The following is a 15,509-nucleotide window of genomic DNA, read 5'->3' on the forward strand; positions in this document are numbered from 1 at the left end:
TAAAAAAACTAATGTTATAACTAACTGCAGTTGTCTCTTTATGTAGGTTGTCAACATATGGGTGCTTAGTAGTGTCATCCAATATGGTTGAAAATAAAAACAGATTATTTTAAAATTGTGGGAATGTATGAAAAGGAAACTTTTACTGACAAATTTAAATTGAAAAAAAAATATTGTCATTTTATCAATTTTGCAGTCTGTATCTCCATTATCCATGCTTTCCTTCTCCATCTTCCATTTTAATTTCTGTTGGCCATGGTTAAAGTGCAATGGCTGGGGGACTTGAACTTGGCTGAGGCACACTGACCATTCCTCACAAAACGCACATCCATTTACAAATATGCAGATTTTTAAAGAAAATTGACTACAGACAAGAGAACTTATTGACGTATTGATTTTATTCTACATGACCACAGAAAGAGTAGATGCCATTTATATCAATTGACATTTTAGAACACTAAAGGACTGATTACACAGTGTCACAATTTTGAATAACCATTATACATAATAATTTATTTAAATTTAGATAATGTAGTAAAGATTTTCGACTGATCACACATTTTTTAAATATTGATGTGTCCTCATACACTGAGCGTCTACGCCATAAGCGTAAGACACCTGACACAATTGAGCTGTTCTGAGAGGAGTAGCATGTCCTATTTATCTTTACATTTTGTATCTTAGTCGCATCACAAATGCAGCAAAAGCCCGCTCACAGTGTATTAGAGACACCGACTGTGTCACACAGGAATTGGCTTTACAATCATACAAAGGCCAGGATGTAATGAAGTCTGAGTTTGGCAGCCATGCAGGATGCTGGCCGAACTGGGACTTATTTTTAAAGGGGCAATCATGTACAAGGCTAAATCATGCCATGTACATGATTGCCCCTATATAAAAAAAAAATATGTCTGTGTTTGGCCGGCATCCCTCGGACTTCATTACATCCTTCCCAAAGTCTCAGATGAAGCACAATGGAACTCTGTGAGGAAAATCTGCAGCAGCTTGCATTAAAGCCCTAGTAACACATATTCAGTCTCGGTCACACACAGATATACAAATGGCGCATATATACGCTAGCCATGCAGATTTGTCTCTTCCAGTTGTTTTACATATGAAAATAAGAAGCACATTTTGAGTGTAAAAAGTGGAGTAATCCAGGACCTGGTGCATGAAGAGGGGCGTGCCTGAAGCTACAGTATAAAAGGACACATCTACAATCTTTTCTTTAGTTTTTAAGCTTATTGTATTAACACTACGAAGTGAAAGCTATGCGAATATTAACACACTCTAGAACTAAATTGGGAGACCTGCGCTGCCCTGTAACGTCACATCTTAGTGCCAGTGTCCGCCATGTCTCATCCATGTCCCAGGCCTGGATTTTATATGCAGAGTGACGTCCGATTATGCATTTACACTTTCTTTCACTCACCGTTCTATTACAGTGATTATGTTTATGATTGCCTTGTTTACCTTGTCTATTAGCTTGCGTAACCTGTTTTTCCTCTGCATACTTAGGTACGATGACAAGAACAGGCAGTTTGCTATATTTATTGTGCAGCTCAATAACTCATCTGCTTTGTTACAACAGAACCAGAAAGTGTAAGTGTAACAGCAATTCTGTCAAATCTCACTTATTAGACATTTTACAGATCTGAAAGTTGTACTTACAGATGAATGCTGGTGTATAATGTAATAAATGACAGATTTCCTCATCACTTTATCCTCCCTGATGATCTGGGAGCCAGAATATTTCAGTCTTACACTCAGTCCTATCCTTTTTTATAATAAAATATATTAGTGTCTCCTTAATCTTATGCACAGAGATATTCCTTCCATGGCAAAACACTACAAGTTTGTAATAAGTCACTGATGTGGGTCAGTGAATTGCAGGGTTGGAAACAAAAGATATATTTTTTTTACATTTCTTTAGATACTTATGTTGGATAGCTGATAAAACAGACATTTAAACACGCCAGCTTCTGTGTAAGTGTCCTCCATAGTAAGACATCCTCAAGTCCCAGTTATGAAAAGTTATGAAAGCTGACTTTGGGCCTGATTCTGGTTGGATCGCATTACGCAATCCATCTACAGAAATTACTAAAAAGATGCGGGTGCATGCACAGGGACCGTCCTGCTCATGTACCCACATTTTCTGCTGGCGCCCTCAGAAAATGCAAATGCCTCTGCTGGTGAATCAGGCAGAGGCGTTCGTGCAGGGGGGGGACGATCCGTTTCCAAGATGGAGCGTTGCGGGTGCATGGCTAAGAAACGGGGGCATGATCAGTGTGGCTGCGTGACATCACACGCAGCCGCCGTAATTAAAAAGATGTCAGCAGGCCTCCTGCGGCTGCAACCAAGATGACTATTATAGACTGTATCCTTTTTCCATAATACATCTGTTATTTGTATTATATATCCTGTGATGAATTATGTTTACTACACACATAATCTACAAAGCTTCATACCTGATGATACTGAGAAGTGCATATTTGTTCCAGATACGTCCGGGTTGCTGTTCTTCCATGCTCGGAAAGCACAAGTTGTTTGTTTCGGACAAGACCTGTGGATGTAGCAGACAGCCTGGTGTACAGTGAAGTGTTCTTGGTGCCAGTATCCCATGCAACTTTACGGCAAAAAACCTTGAGAGTGGATGTGTGCATGCTCCAAAGCAAACACAGAGAAGAATGCCTGGTAATCGACATTCATTTCTATATGCCATGAGTCATCATTTTATACTGTAAAGGCCAGTGCTCACTGGCCGATGCGGGAGGGATGTGTGCTGAGCGTGCGGGGGGAGACGGGGGGCCGCTCATTTCACCCAGCGGGTGAAATGAGCGACCCGCTAGATTGGCCTGCATGGCAGGCCAATCTAGCACCAGCGATAGCGATGCGCGGGGCTGCACATTGCTATCGCTGTAGGGGGTACACACAGAGCGATCAGGCTTAACATCTAAGCAATCTAGTCAGATTGCTTAGATTTTAAGCAGCGATCGCTCCGTGAGTAACCCCCTTAAGACTTGTACACATTATACATCGTATAATTATACAACTGTATATTGCAATTAGATTACAATTATACATCCTATTGTAATATAGTTTTGTCTATATTCTTGTTGACCAGATGAAGTACACAAATTGTAGCATTAACCAATAAGTGGTCTGTGTATCCGTTGTCTTAGATTATTGCTTAACCAAGTTCACATTGTTATTGGGAAGTTGGGAGAGATACAGATGTAGCCATGCTAGTCTTTGCCTCTATGAGGCATGCTGCAACACTGCTTGCTGCATGGCATGCCGAGCCACGTCCATTCGCAGCCAGCGATCGCTCCATTAATTCCTAAAGGAATAGTCGCAGACTGGCAAACCATGCAACTTGCTGCATCGCAGTAAGATGAGTATGGGGTCATTCCATGTCCGTTCACCCAGGCATGACACCCACCGACTAAGACTTTCATGAAACATTGTATACTTGATACTACCACAGAGCTACTAAACCATGTAAATTTTTTCTTCTCTAGGCCTCACAGTTTTGGAGATATAGGGGGTTAAATTTTTTGAAAAATTGCTGGGAGATGCCACTCCTGATGCTCTGTTTTTTGTGAGGTGTATCTGGAAAAAATTCACATACTGTATCAGTGCCTAAGCCACATATCACTTTGACATTTTGACCCTTTGTCAATCAAAGTTCCAGATTCCAGAAAAAAATGTTTTAGCAATCTTGTCTGACTCCCGAGAGTTCATTATACTTTCCTTTACTTCATACTTAATAACTTTATTGGTGCAAAAAAAAGAAAGTGGGTTCAAATAGCATTATCAACCTAAGGCAGATGAGTTATGTCCTTTTTTTTGTTGTTGTTTAAATTGAACCATAAAGTATACAGTGCATCTAGAAAGTATTCACAGTGCTACACTTTTTCCACATTTTGTTATGTTACAGCCTTATTCCACAATGGAATAAATTCATTTTTTCCCCCTCAAAATTCTACACACAATACCCCATAATGACATTGCGAAAAATTATTTTTTTGTGATTTTTTTTGTGTGTGCAAATTTATTAAAAATAAAAAAACTAAGAAATCACCTGTACATACTGTAAGTATTCACAGCCTTTGCCATGAAGCTCAAAATTGAGCTCAGGTGCATCCTGTTTCCTACAGCTTAAGTGGAGTCCACCTGTGGTAAATTCAGTTGATTGGACATGATTTGGAAAGGCACACACCTGTCTGTATAAGGTCCCACAGTTGACAGTGCATGTCTGAGCACAAACCAAGCATGAAGACAAAGGAATTGTCTGTAGACCTCCGAGACAGGATTGTCTCGAGGCACAAATCTGGGGAAGGGTACAGGAAAATATCTTCTTCTTTGAAGGTCCCAGTGTGCACAGTGGCATCCATCATCCGTAAATGGAAGAAGTTCGGAAACCACCAGGACTCTTCCTAGAGCTGTCTGGCCGTCTAAATTGAGCGATTGGGGGAGAAGGGCCCTAGTCAGGGAGGTGACCATGAACCCGATGGTCACTGTGTCAGAGCTACAACATTCCTCTGTGGAGAGAGAAGAACCTTCCAGAAGGACAACCATCTCTGCAGCAATCCACCAATCAGGCCTGTATGGTACAGTGGCCAGACGGAAGCCACTCCTTAGTAAAAAGCACATGGCAGCCCACATGGAGTTTGCCAAAATGTACCTGAAGGACTCTCAGACCATGAGAAACAAAATTCTCTGGTCTGATGAGACAAAGATTGGAGGAAACCAGGCACCGCTCATCACCAGGCCAATACCATCCCTACAGTGAAACATGGTGGTGGCAGCATTATCATGCTGTGGGGATGTTTTTCAGTGGCAGGGACTGGGAGCCTAGTCAGGATAGAGGGAAAGATGAATGCAGTAATGTACAGAGACGTCCTGGATTAAATCCTGCTCCAGAGCGCTCTGGACCTCAGACTGGGGTGACAGTTCATCTATTAGCAGGACAATGACCCTAAGCACACAGCCAAGATAGCAAAGGAGTGGGTTCAGGGCACTCTGTGAATGTCCTTGAGTGGCCCAGCCAGAGCCCAGACTTGAATCCGATTAAACATCTCTGGAGAGGTCTGAAAATGGCTGTGCACCGACGCTTCCCATCCAACCTGATGGAGCTTGAGAGGTGCTGCAAAGAGGAATGGGTGAAACTGCCCAAAGATAGGTGTGCCAAGCTTGTGGCATCATATTCAAAAAGTCTTAAGGCTGTATTTGTTGCCAAAGGTGCATCAACAGAGTATTGAGCAAAGGCTGTGAATACTTATGTATATGTGATTTCTTAGTTTTTTATTTTGAATACATTTGCAAAAATCTCCCAAAAACTTTTTTCACGTTGTCATTATGGGGTATTGTGTGTAGAATTTTGAGGGAAAAAATGAATTTATTCCATTTTGGAATAAAGTTGTAACATAACAAAATGTGGAAAAAGGGAAGCGCTGTGAATACTTTCCAGATGCACTGTACTTTAAAAGGCTATGAAAGAAAAATAATGGGATTTTGATTGCTTGTATGAGTATTTTAATGTTTAATTATAATTCTTACTTTAAAAATGAAAATTTCTATAAAGTATAATTTTGCCTGCCGGGAGAGTATTTTCATTTGTATAGTTCTATGTATATGTGCAGATTTATAATTACACATCAGGGAGTATTCAATTAGCTATGATAACCCGTTTTTTGCACGAAAACTGTGATTTTACGGCAAATCGTGAAAGATTAGCCGCAATCATTTATTATTGATAATTTAACCATGGATTTCACTTCACCTATTCTTAGCAGGTGCAAAGTTGGGGAAAATCTCTATTTTAAGGTAAAAATGTTGGGATTTGGCTCAGAGGACCTGGGACACAACCCCCTCCCCCGTCTCTAATGACTAAGTAGGCACTATTTTTAACTGCCCATTAGTATATTTTTGGGGGTGAAAAAGTGCAAAGTGACGGAATTTGGGGTTCAAGATATGGAACAGGTATATTGGGGTGCTTTATGAGTAGGACAAATGTTTTTAGGCTTGCAGGTGGGAGTAGTCAGTCTTTTTTTCCACTCTTTTTTTTAAAGTCTCCTAAAATGACCCAATTTTATACTCATACCCATTTTTATGTACCCCTAATAATAAGAGCACTTATTTTGCTGAAAAAAATAGTTTTTGTATTTTTTTTTTTTTTTTATGCAAATAGCCATTTGACTCCATTTAATACCCCAAATCTATTGAATATGACCTTTAATACACTTCTATACTGTTATCATGTGTTAATTTTGCATTTTTTTGGGATACAGGCTGATTTCCCCATTTATGTGGTTAGAATTTTTGCGCAAATTCTGTTTCACGATTTTGTAAATGAATAGGTGCACATTCAAAAATCTCAAAAACCGGATTTGCGTGAAAATTCTTGCAGTGAAAAGTGTAGTTAAAAATGGGGAAATCAGCCTGTACCCCCAAAATATGCCAAAGTAACATTGGGTAACAGTATGAAGTGTATTAGGTCATATTAAATAGATTTTGGATACTTAAATTAAGTCTAATGGCTGTTATATGCATTTTGAAAGAACGGAAAAAAATTATAAAAGCTTTTTTTCCAGCATAATAAGTGCTCATTAAATTAGGGGTACATAAAATGGGTATAAGTATGTATTTGGGTCAATTTAGGAGACTTTAAAAAAAAAAAAAAAAGTGGAAAAGACTGACTACTCCCACCTGCAAGCCTAAACACATTTTTCCAGTATACCCGCCTCATACTTTTGAACTTCGAATTCTGCCACCTTGCACTTTTTCACCCCTAAAATGACATGTCATTATTGCCCAGCTAAAAATATTTTGCCTACTGTAAGGGAGGGGGAATCCCAGGGGGTTCTGAACCAAATCTTAACATTTTTACCTTTTTAAGTAGAGGTTTTCCCTAACTTTCCACCTGCTAAGAGTAGGTGAAGGGAAATTTGTGGTTTAAATTATCGACAATAAATTATTGCGGCTAATTGGGGTCTTTCGCTATTTGCACTAAAATCAGTTTTTCGTCAAAAACGGGTTATCGCAGCTTATTGAATACTCCCCAAAGTGTAATTTGAAATCTGCACATATACATAAAAAATATACAAATTAAAATACTCTCCTGGCGGGAAAATTATACTTAATAGTAATTTTCATTTTTAAAGTGAGAATTATAATTACATATAATCTGCCTTACAATGATAATGCTATTTGACCCACTTTTTTTTTGTTTTTTGTTTTTTTGCACCAAAAAAAAATTAAGTATTAAGTAAAGGAATGTATAATGAACTCTCGGAGTCGGGCAAGATTGCTAAAACATTTTTTTCTGGAATCTGCATATTTTGATTGACAAAATTTCAAAGTGATACGTGGATTAGGCACTGAGATGTGCATTTTTTCCAGATACACCTCACAAACAAATGGAGCATCAGGAGTGGCATTTCCCAGCAATTTTTCTAAACTTTGACCCCCTATATCTCAAAAACTGTGAGGCCTAGAGAAGAAACAATTGACATGGTTTAGTAGCTCTGTGGTAGTACCAAGTGTACAAAGTTTCATGAAAATGTGAGTCAGTGGGTGTCATGCCTGGGTGAACTGACATGGAATGACCCTATGGCTACATCTGTAGTGAAGTTGTTTTTTAAGGTGACCTCATTCTATTGACCTCACAATTTTACTCAGAATGGTTAGTGTAAAGGTTAGCGTTACTTCCTCACAACACTGAGGTTTTGAGTTCAGTTCCCACCACAGTCCCAGATATGTCGAGTTTGTAAACTCTCCCTGAGCTTGCTTGGGTTTCCTTCAGGTATTGTAGTTTCCTCCCACATTTCCAAAAAGTATTCGTAGCTTAATTGGGTCCCAACAAAAAATGTATCCTAATGTTTGTGGTAGGAAATATATATTTTAAGGTCTACTGGGACAGTGTGAATAGTGTTATAGTATTAATATATAAATATTTGTAGTGAATATCCGTAAAAGGCTGAAATGCATGACAACATGCCTGGGAAAGTTCTTGGATGACCCCTGCATGTAATCAGCAAGACAACGGGACCAAAAAAATTAGAAGAATATAATGTGGGTTTTTTTTTAAGTTTTGTTTTTTTAATGTCTGATGAAAAGAAAATGCTTTGAAGTTTGTCAAAGTCGAAAAATATTACAGAACACACATCACGTACAAACTGCCCACACATGCCCACTGCGCGGGCACTTGTTCTGCAGTGCGTGCACATGTACGCACTTTGCGTATGGTCGCTCCCGCGGTATGGGTATTTACGGCAGAGTTTGTGTACGCATGGAGGGCCATCAGAACACATTACATATTTAATCCAAATAGTGCACAATGTACACATAGTCTCCTTGCACCACATCAGAAAGTTATAGCTGTTTAAATGGTTGCAGAACAAAGGGATTCACCTTTACAGGATAAAAGGGGACAGACTAAGGTTTATAAGGTGGTATTTGGTATCCAGCTGTAGGATATTTTGAGGGTAACATTCCGGTGTTGGTCTGCGGAAGATCGCATGTTCCTACGGATAGTTATGTGCAGAAGCAGAATATAGATATAAACTGTATTTACTGTATATTATGTATGCGGCGGGAATCCAGAGGAGACCACCCACAAGAGCAGTTGAGAAAGACATCGCCTACCTTTTCCTATCAACCTATGACCTCTCCTGTACTGTACATTGACTGTAGCCATTATTCTGTTATATTGTTTTGTATTGTAGTGTATAATTTGTATTGTAAACCCCCTTTCAGAAATAATCCACTGTGGTGTCGGAACCCAGCGGTAAAATCACAATTGGTGTTGTGTCCTCATTGCCCTGCTAAGGTTTAAAGTGTACTATTATTGCATAGCATTGCTGCTAAGGTTTAAAGTGTACTATTATTGCATAGCATTGCTGTAGAAGGTTTAAAGTGTATCTCTGGGTGTGTATGCGCTGTGAGTACTTTGTACCGTCAGCGCGGCGTGTGTACGCAAAGTCCGTACACTACGGAACCCTTTACGCTAATAGCGTAAAAGGTGCGTAGTGTGAATTAAGTATATCGGTTGCAGCGGCTAAAGGTTTAAAGTGTATTTAAGGTGTGTTTAAGGTATAGCTTTCATTCCTGTAAAGATAATCAGCATTATCAAGTTCAACTGCATATTTCAGTACAGAATGTTCACTAAATAAAAGTATTTGATTTAGCTTAAAATAAGTTTGTATTTAGGTCATATTTTCCTTTAAAAAAATTTGTGGTGGAGTTATTTTTTACATTTCAAAGTTCCCTAAGGCAACACATGGGGGTATATGCAATTCCGGGCGAATTGCGTCAATTTTTCGCCCGTTTTTAAATTCGACACAATTCGATCGTCGAATTCCGTCCGGCGGGTGCCGGAATTCGACATATTCAATAAAAAACAAATTCGACAGTCCCGCTGTCGAAAAACGGACCAATTGACGAATTTTGAAACGACTTTTCAGATGGTACAAAAAACGGTAAAAAACCCCGAAAAACATTGTGTGGGGTCCCCCCTCCTAAGCATAACCAGCCTCGGGCTCTTTGAGCCGGTCCTGGTTGCAAAAATACGGGGGGAAAAATGACAGGGGATCCCCCGTATTTTAACAACCAGCACCGGGCTCTGCGCCTGGTCCTGGTGCAAAAAATACTGGGGACAAAAAGAGTAGGGGTCCCCCGTATTTTTTGTACCAGCACCGGGCTCCACTAGCTGGACAGATAATGCCACAGCCGGGGGACACTTTTATACCGCTCCCTGCGGCCGTGGCATTAACTACCCAACTAGGCACCCCTGGCCGTGGTACCCTGGAGAAGTGGGGACCCCTTCAGTCAAGGGGTCCCCCCCCCCCCGCCCAGCCACCCAAGGGCCAGGGGTGAAGCCCGAGGCTGCCCCCCCCCAATCCAAGGGCTGCGGATGGGGGGCTGATAGCCTTGTTGAAAATGAAAGAATGTTGTTTTTTTGCAGAAGAACTACAAGTCCCAGCAAGCCTCCTCCGCAAGCTGGTACTTGGAGAACCACAAGTACCAGCATGCGGGGGGGAAACGGGCCCGCTGGTACCTGTAGTTCTTCTGCAGAAAAAATACCCAAATAAAAACAGGACACGCACACCGTGAAAATACAACTTTTTCTCTTACGTCCTAGAGGATGCTGGGGACTCCGTAAGGACCATGGGGTATAGATGGGCTCCGCAGGAGATAGGGCACCTAAAAAGAACTTTGACTATGGGTGTGCACTGGCTCCTCCCTCTATGCCCCTCCTCCAGACCTCAGTTAGATCTTGTGCCCAGAGGAGAATGGGTGCACTGCAGAGTGCTCTCCAGAGTTTTCTGTGGAAAAAGAATTTTGTTAGGTTTTTTATTTTCAGGGAGTCCTGTTGGCAACAGGCTCCCTGCATCGTGGTACCGAGGAGAGAGAAGCAGAGCTGGCTTGTCAAGTTGGGCACTGCTTCTAAGGCTACTGGACACCATTAGCTCCAGAGGGAGTCGGAACACAGGTCTCACCTGGGGTTCGTCCCGGAGCCGCGCCGCCGTCCTCCTCACAGATGCCGAAGGTAGAAGCGGATAGAGAAGACAGAAGACATCTTAGGCGGCAGAAGACATCAGATCTTCATGAGGTAAGGCGCGCAGCGGTAAGCTGCGCGCCATTGCTCCCAGTCACACACACACAGAGCAGCACTGAAGGGTGCAGGGCGCAGGGGGGCAGCAATAAACCTCACATTTTGGCACAAAACAGTGGCATTAGACTGCGGAGGCAGTAAATTGCTGATCCCCCGCCATTTTATTGAAAAATCACTGGGACCGAAGCCTGCCGTCGGGTGGGCGGGGCTTGATCCTCCGCACTAACCAGCGCCATTTTCTCCACAGAAGCTGCTTGAGAAAGAAAATGCTGGCTCCCTGGTCTCTCCCCTGCTGAACACAGGCTGGAAAAAAGAGGAGGGGGGCACTTTGGCGACGCAGTGAGTGGGAATTGACATAATATATATAAAAAAGCGCTATCTGGATATATATATTTTCTTCCAGTGTTGTTAAGCGCTGATGTGTGCTGGCATACTCTTTCTCTGTCTCTCCTTAGGACCTGGTTGGGGTTTTGTCCCCTTATAGGTTAATCCCTGTGTGTGTGGGGTGTCGGTATATGTGTGTCGACATGTCTGAGGCGGAAGGCTTCTCCAAGGAGGAGGTGGAGCAAATGAGTGGTGTGTCCCCGTCGGTTGTGCCGACTCCAGATTGGATGGACATGTGGCATACGTTGCATGCAAGTGTGGCATCTTTACATAAAATGATTGATAAGGCTGCTTTAGGGGGGACATCAGGCGGTCAATCCTCAGATTGGACCGACTCACAGGGCCCGTCGGGGTCTCAAGAGCGTCCCTTAACACAAGACACTACTACCGACACGGATTCTGATTCCAGTGTCGACTATGACGAAGTAAAATTGCACCCTAGGGTGACTAAAACCATTCAGTGCATGATTGTGGCAATAAGGGATGTGTTGCATATTGTGGATGAACCATCGGTCCCCGACACAAGGGTACACATGTTTAAGGAAAAGAAACAGATTATTAATTTTCCCACATCTCATGAATTAAATGAGTTCTTTGGAAAAGCTTGGGAGACTCCGGATAAGAGACCGCAGATCCCCAAAATAATTTTTATGGCATACCCTTTCCCTAAGCAGGACATGGAGATTTGGGAATCACCCCCCACTGTGGACAAGGCCCTGACGCGCTTGTCCAAGAAAGTGGCGCTACCGTCTCCTGACACAGCGGCCCTTAAGGACCCTGCAGATCGCAGGCAAGAAACTACATTAAAGGGTATTTATTCTCATACAGGTGCTGTGTTAAGACCGACGATTGCGTCGGCATGGGTGTGTAGCGCAATTGCAGCTTGGACAGATGAGCTGACAGATCAATTTGATACTATGGATAAGGATACTATATTCCTAACTCTAGCCCATATAAAAGACGCAGTCTTATTTATGAGGGATGCTCAAAGGGACATTGGATTGCTAGCTTCTAGGGCCAATGCCATGTCTATCTCAGCGAGAAGATCTTTATGGACTCGCCAATGGACGGGTGATGCGGATTCCAAAAACTTATGGAAGTACTACCCTATAAGGGTGATGTATTGTTTGGGGATGGGCTGACGGACCTGGTTTCCACAGCTACAGCAGGTAAATCAAATTTTTTACCATATATTCCCCAACAGCAAAAGAAAGTAACACCCTATCAGATGCAGTCCTTTCGGTCGCACAAGTCCAAAAGAGGTCGGGGATTTTCTTTCCTCGCCAGAGGTAAGGGCAGAGGCAAGAGAGCACCTGCTTTGGCAGGTGCCCAGGAACAAAAGTCGTCCCCGGCTGCTCCAAAAACCACAGCATGATGCTGGGACTCCCCTGAGGGAGTCCGCACCGGTGGGGGCACGTCTACGACTTTTTAGTCAGGCCTGGGTCAGTTCGGACCTGAATCCCTGGGTGTTGGAAATAGTTTCCCAGGGTTACAAATTGGAATTCGAGGATGTGCCCCCGAGCCGATTTTTCAAGTCGGCCCTACCAGCTTCCACATCGGAAAGGGATGTAGTGTTAGCTGCAATTCAAACGCTGTGTGATAATCAAGGTTCCCCTGCACCAGCAGGGAAGAGGTTACTATTCAACCCTATTTGTGGTCTCGAAACCGGACGGTACGGTCAGACCGATTTTAAATCTGAAATCCCTAAACCTGTACATAAAAAGATTCAAATTCAAAATGGAATCTCTCAGAGCAATAATAGCCAACATGGAGGAGGGGGAGTTTATGGTGTCTCTGGACATAAAGGATGCGTACCTTCATGTCCCCATATATGCCCCCCATCAGGAATACCTGAGATTCGCTGTACAGGATTGTCATTACCAATTTCAGACGTTGCCGTTTGGACTTTCCACGGCCCCGAGGATTTTCACCAAGATAATGGCGGAAATGATGGTGGTCCTGCGCAAGCATGGAGTCACAATTATCCCATACTTGGACGATCTCCTGATGAAAGCGAGATCAAGGGAGAAATTGCTGAGCAGTGTGGCGCTCTCTCTGAGAGTGCTCCAGCAACACGGTTGGATTCTAAATCTACCGAAGTCACAGTTGATTCCGACAACTCGACTACCGTTCCTAGGTATGATACTGGATACGGAACAAATGAAGGTCTTTCTCCCAATAGAGAAAGCCCAAGACATCCAGAACATGGTCAGAGACCTGCTAAAACCGAAAAGGGTGTCAGTTCACCAATGCACTCGAGTTCTGGGGAAAATGGTGGCGGCCTACGAGGCCATTCCCTTCGGAAGGTTCCATGCAAGGACTTTTCAATGGGACCTTCTGGACAAGTGGTCCGGGTCCCATCTGCACTTACTTTGGAAAATAACTCTGTCCCCAGGGACCAGAGTGTCCCTCCTGTGGTGGTTGCAAAGTGCTCACCTGCTGGAGGGTCGCCGGTTCGGGATTCAGGACTGGATCCTGGTTACCACGGACGCGAGCCTCCGAGGATGGGGAGCGGTCAAACAGGGAAAGACTTTTCAGGGTCTTTGGTCAGACCAGGAGTCCTGTCTACACATCAATGTGTTGGAACTCAGGGCCATTTACAACGGCCTTCGACAAGCGGAGAGTTTTCTTCGAAACCTACCGGTTCTGATTCAATCAGACAATGTCACAGCAGTGGCTCATGTGAACCGCCAAGGCGGGACAAGAAGCGATGGCGGAAGCCACAAGGATACTTCGCTGGGCGGAAAATCATGTAAGCGCTCTGTCGGCTGTCTTCATTCCGGGAGTGGACAACTGGAAAGCAGACTTCCTCAGCAGACACGATCTCCATCCAGGAGAGTGGGGACTTCATCAAGAAGTCTTTGCAGACGTAACACGTCTTTGGGGAACTCCTCAAATGGACATGATGGCGTCACGCCTCAACAAAAAACTTCGGAGGTATTGCGCAAGGTCTCGGGACCCTCAGGCAGTAGCAGTAGACGCACTGGTAACACCGTGGGTGTTCGAATCGGTCTACGTGTTTCCTCTTCCTCTCATCACTAAAGTGTTGAGGATCATAAGACGAAAGAAGAGTACAGACGATACGCGTTGTCCCAGACTGGCCTCGAAGGGCCTGGTACTCGGATCTACAAGAGATGCTCACAGGAGACCCCTGGCCTCTTCCTCTGAGGGAAGACCTGTTGCAGCAGGGGCCCTGTGTATTTCAAGACTTACCGCGGTAAAGTTTGACGGCATGGCAGTTGAACGCCGAATCCTAGCGAAAAAGGGGATTCCGGAAGAGGTCATCCCTACTTTAATAAAGGCTAGGAAGGAGGTGACGATAAAACATTATCACCGTATCTGGCGAAAGTATGTGTCTTGGTGTGAGACCAAGACTCCCCCCATGGAAGATTTTCATCTGGGTCGCCTTCTCCACTTCCTACAGACAGGAGTGGATATGGGCCCGGTTAAGGTACAGATTTCGGCCCTTTTGATTTTCTTTCAGAAGGAATTGGCTTCTCTTCCAGAAGTCCAGACGTTTGTAAAGGGAGTGCTGCACATCCAGCCCCCTTTTGTGCCTCCAGTGGCACCATGGGACCTGAACGTGGTGTTGCAGTTCCTAAAATCACACTGGTTTGAACCGCTTAACAAGGTTGAGTTGAAAATTCTTACCTCGAAAGTGGTCATGTTGTTGGCCTTAGCATCAGCAAGGCGAGTGTCAGAATTGGCGGCTCTCTCACACAAGAGCCCCTACTTGATTTTTCATGTGGATCGAGCTGAATTGAGGACACGTCCGCAATTTTTGCCTAAAGTGGTTTCGTCGTTCCATATGAATCAGCCTATTGTGGTGCCTGTGGCTACCGGTGACCTGGAGGATTCCAGATCCCTGGACGTAGTCAGGGCTTTAAAGATTTATGTAGCCAGGATGGCTAGAATTAGGAAAACAGAGGCTCTGTTTGTCCTGTATGCGGCCAATAAGATTGACGCTCCTGCTTCAAAGCAGACTATTGCTCGCTGGATCTGTAATACAATTCAGCAGGCTCACTCTACGGCTGGATTGCCGGTACCAAATTCGGTTAAGGCCCATTCCACTAGGAAGGTGGGCTCTTCTTGGGCGGCTGCCCGAGGCGTCTCGGCTTTACAACTTTGCCGAGCGGCGACTTGGTCGGGGTCAAACACTTTTGCTAAATTCTACAAGTTTGATACCCTGGCTGATGAGGACCTAGCGTTTGCTCAGTCGGTGCTGCAGAGTCATACGCACTCTCCCGCCCGATTGGATGCTTTGGTATAAACCCCATGGTCCTTACGGAGTCCCCAGCATCCTCTAGGACGTAAGAGAAAATAAGATTTCTTTTTCATCCACTAGGGGTCACTGGAGTACTCTTGGGATATGGACGGTTCCACTGGAACTAGGCACTGAACAGTTAAACTTTGACTATATCTCCCCTCCATATCCCAGAGTACCTCAGTGTTTTTTCGGTGCTCACAGAGCAACTAGGCTTGTGGAAGTGGATCCACAATTATTGAT

At 43.6% G+C, this 15,509-nt stretch overlaps 1 protein-coding gene across 3 annotated transcripts in view; it reads left to right on the plus strand.

The window, feature by feature from the left end:
* The window catches only part of WWC1 (WW and C2 domain containing 1), a 389,991-nt gene that overhangs the window by 315,302 nt on the left and 59,180 nt on the right, over positions 1-15,509 (plus strand). For all 3 annotated transcript variants that reach the window (XM_063928228.1, XM_063928229.1, XM_063928230.1), the window contains 2 exons: positions 1,519-1,602; positions 2,502-2,694. In XM_063928228.1, coding sequence (XP_063784298.1) covers positions 1,519-1,602; positions 2,502-2,694 — 277 coding nt within the window. The remainder of the gene's footprint in view (positions 1-1,518; positions 1,603-2,501; positions 2,695-15,509) is intronic.

This window comes from Pseudophryne corroboree, chromosome 6, assembly GCF_028390025.1.
Source record: "Pseudophryne corroboree isolate aPseCor3 chromosome 6, aPseCor3.hap2, whole genome shotgun sequence".
In the NCBI taxonomy this organism is placed as follows: Eukaryota; Metazoa; Chordata; class Amphibia; order Anura; family Myobatrachidae; genus Pseudophryne; species Pseudophryne corroboree.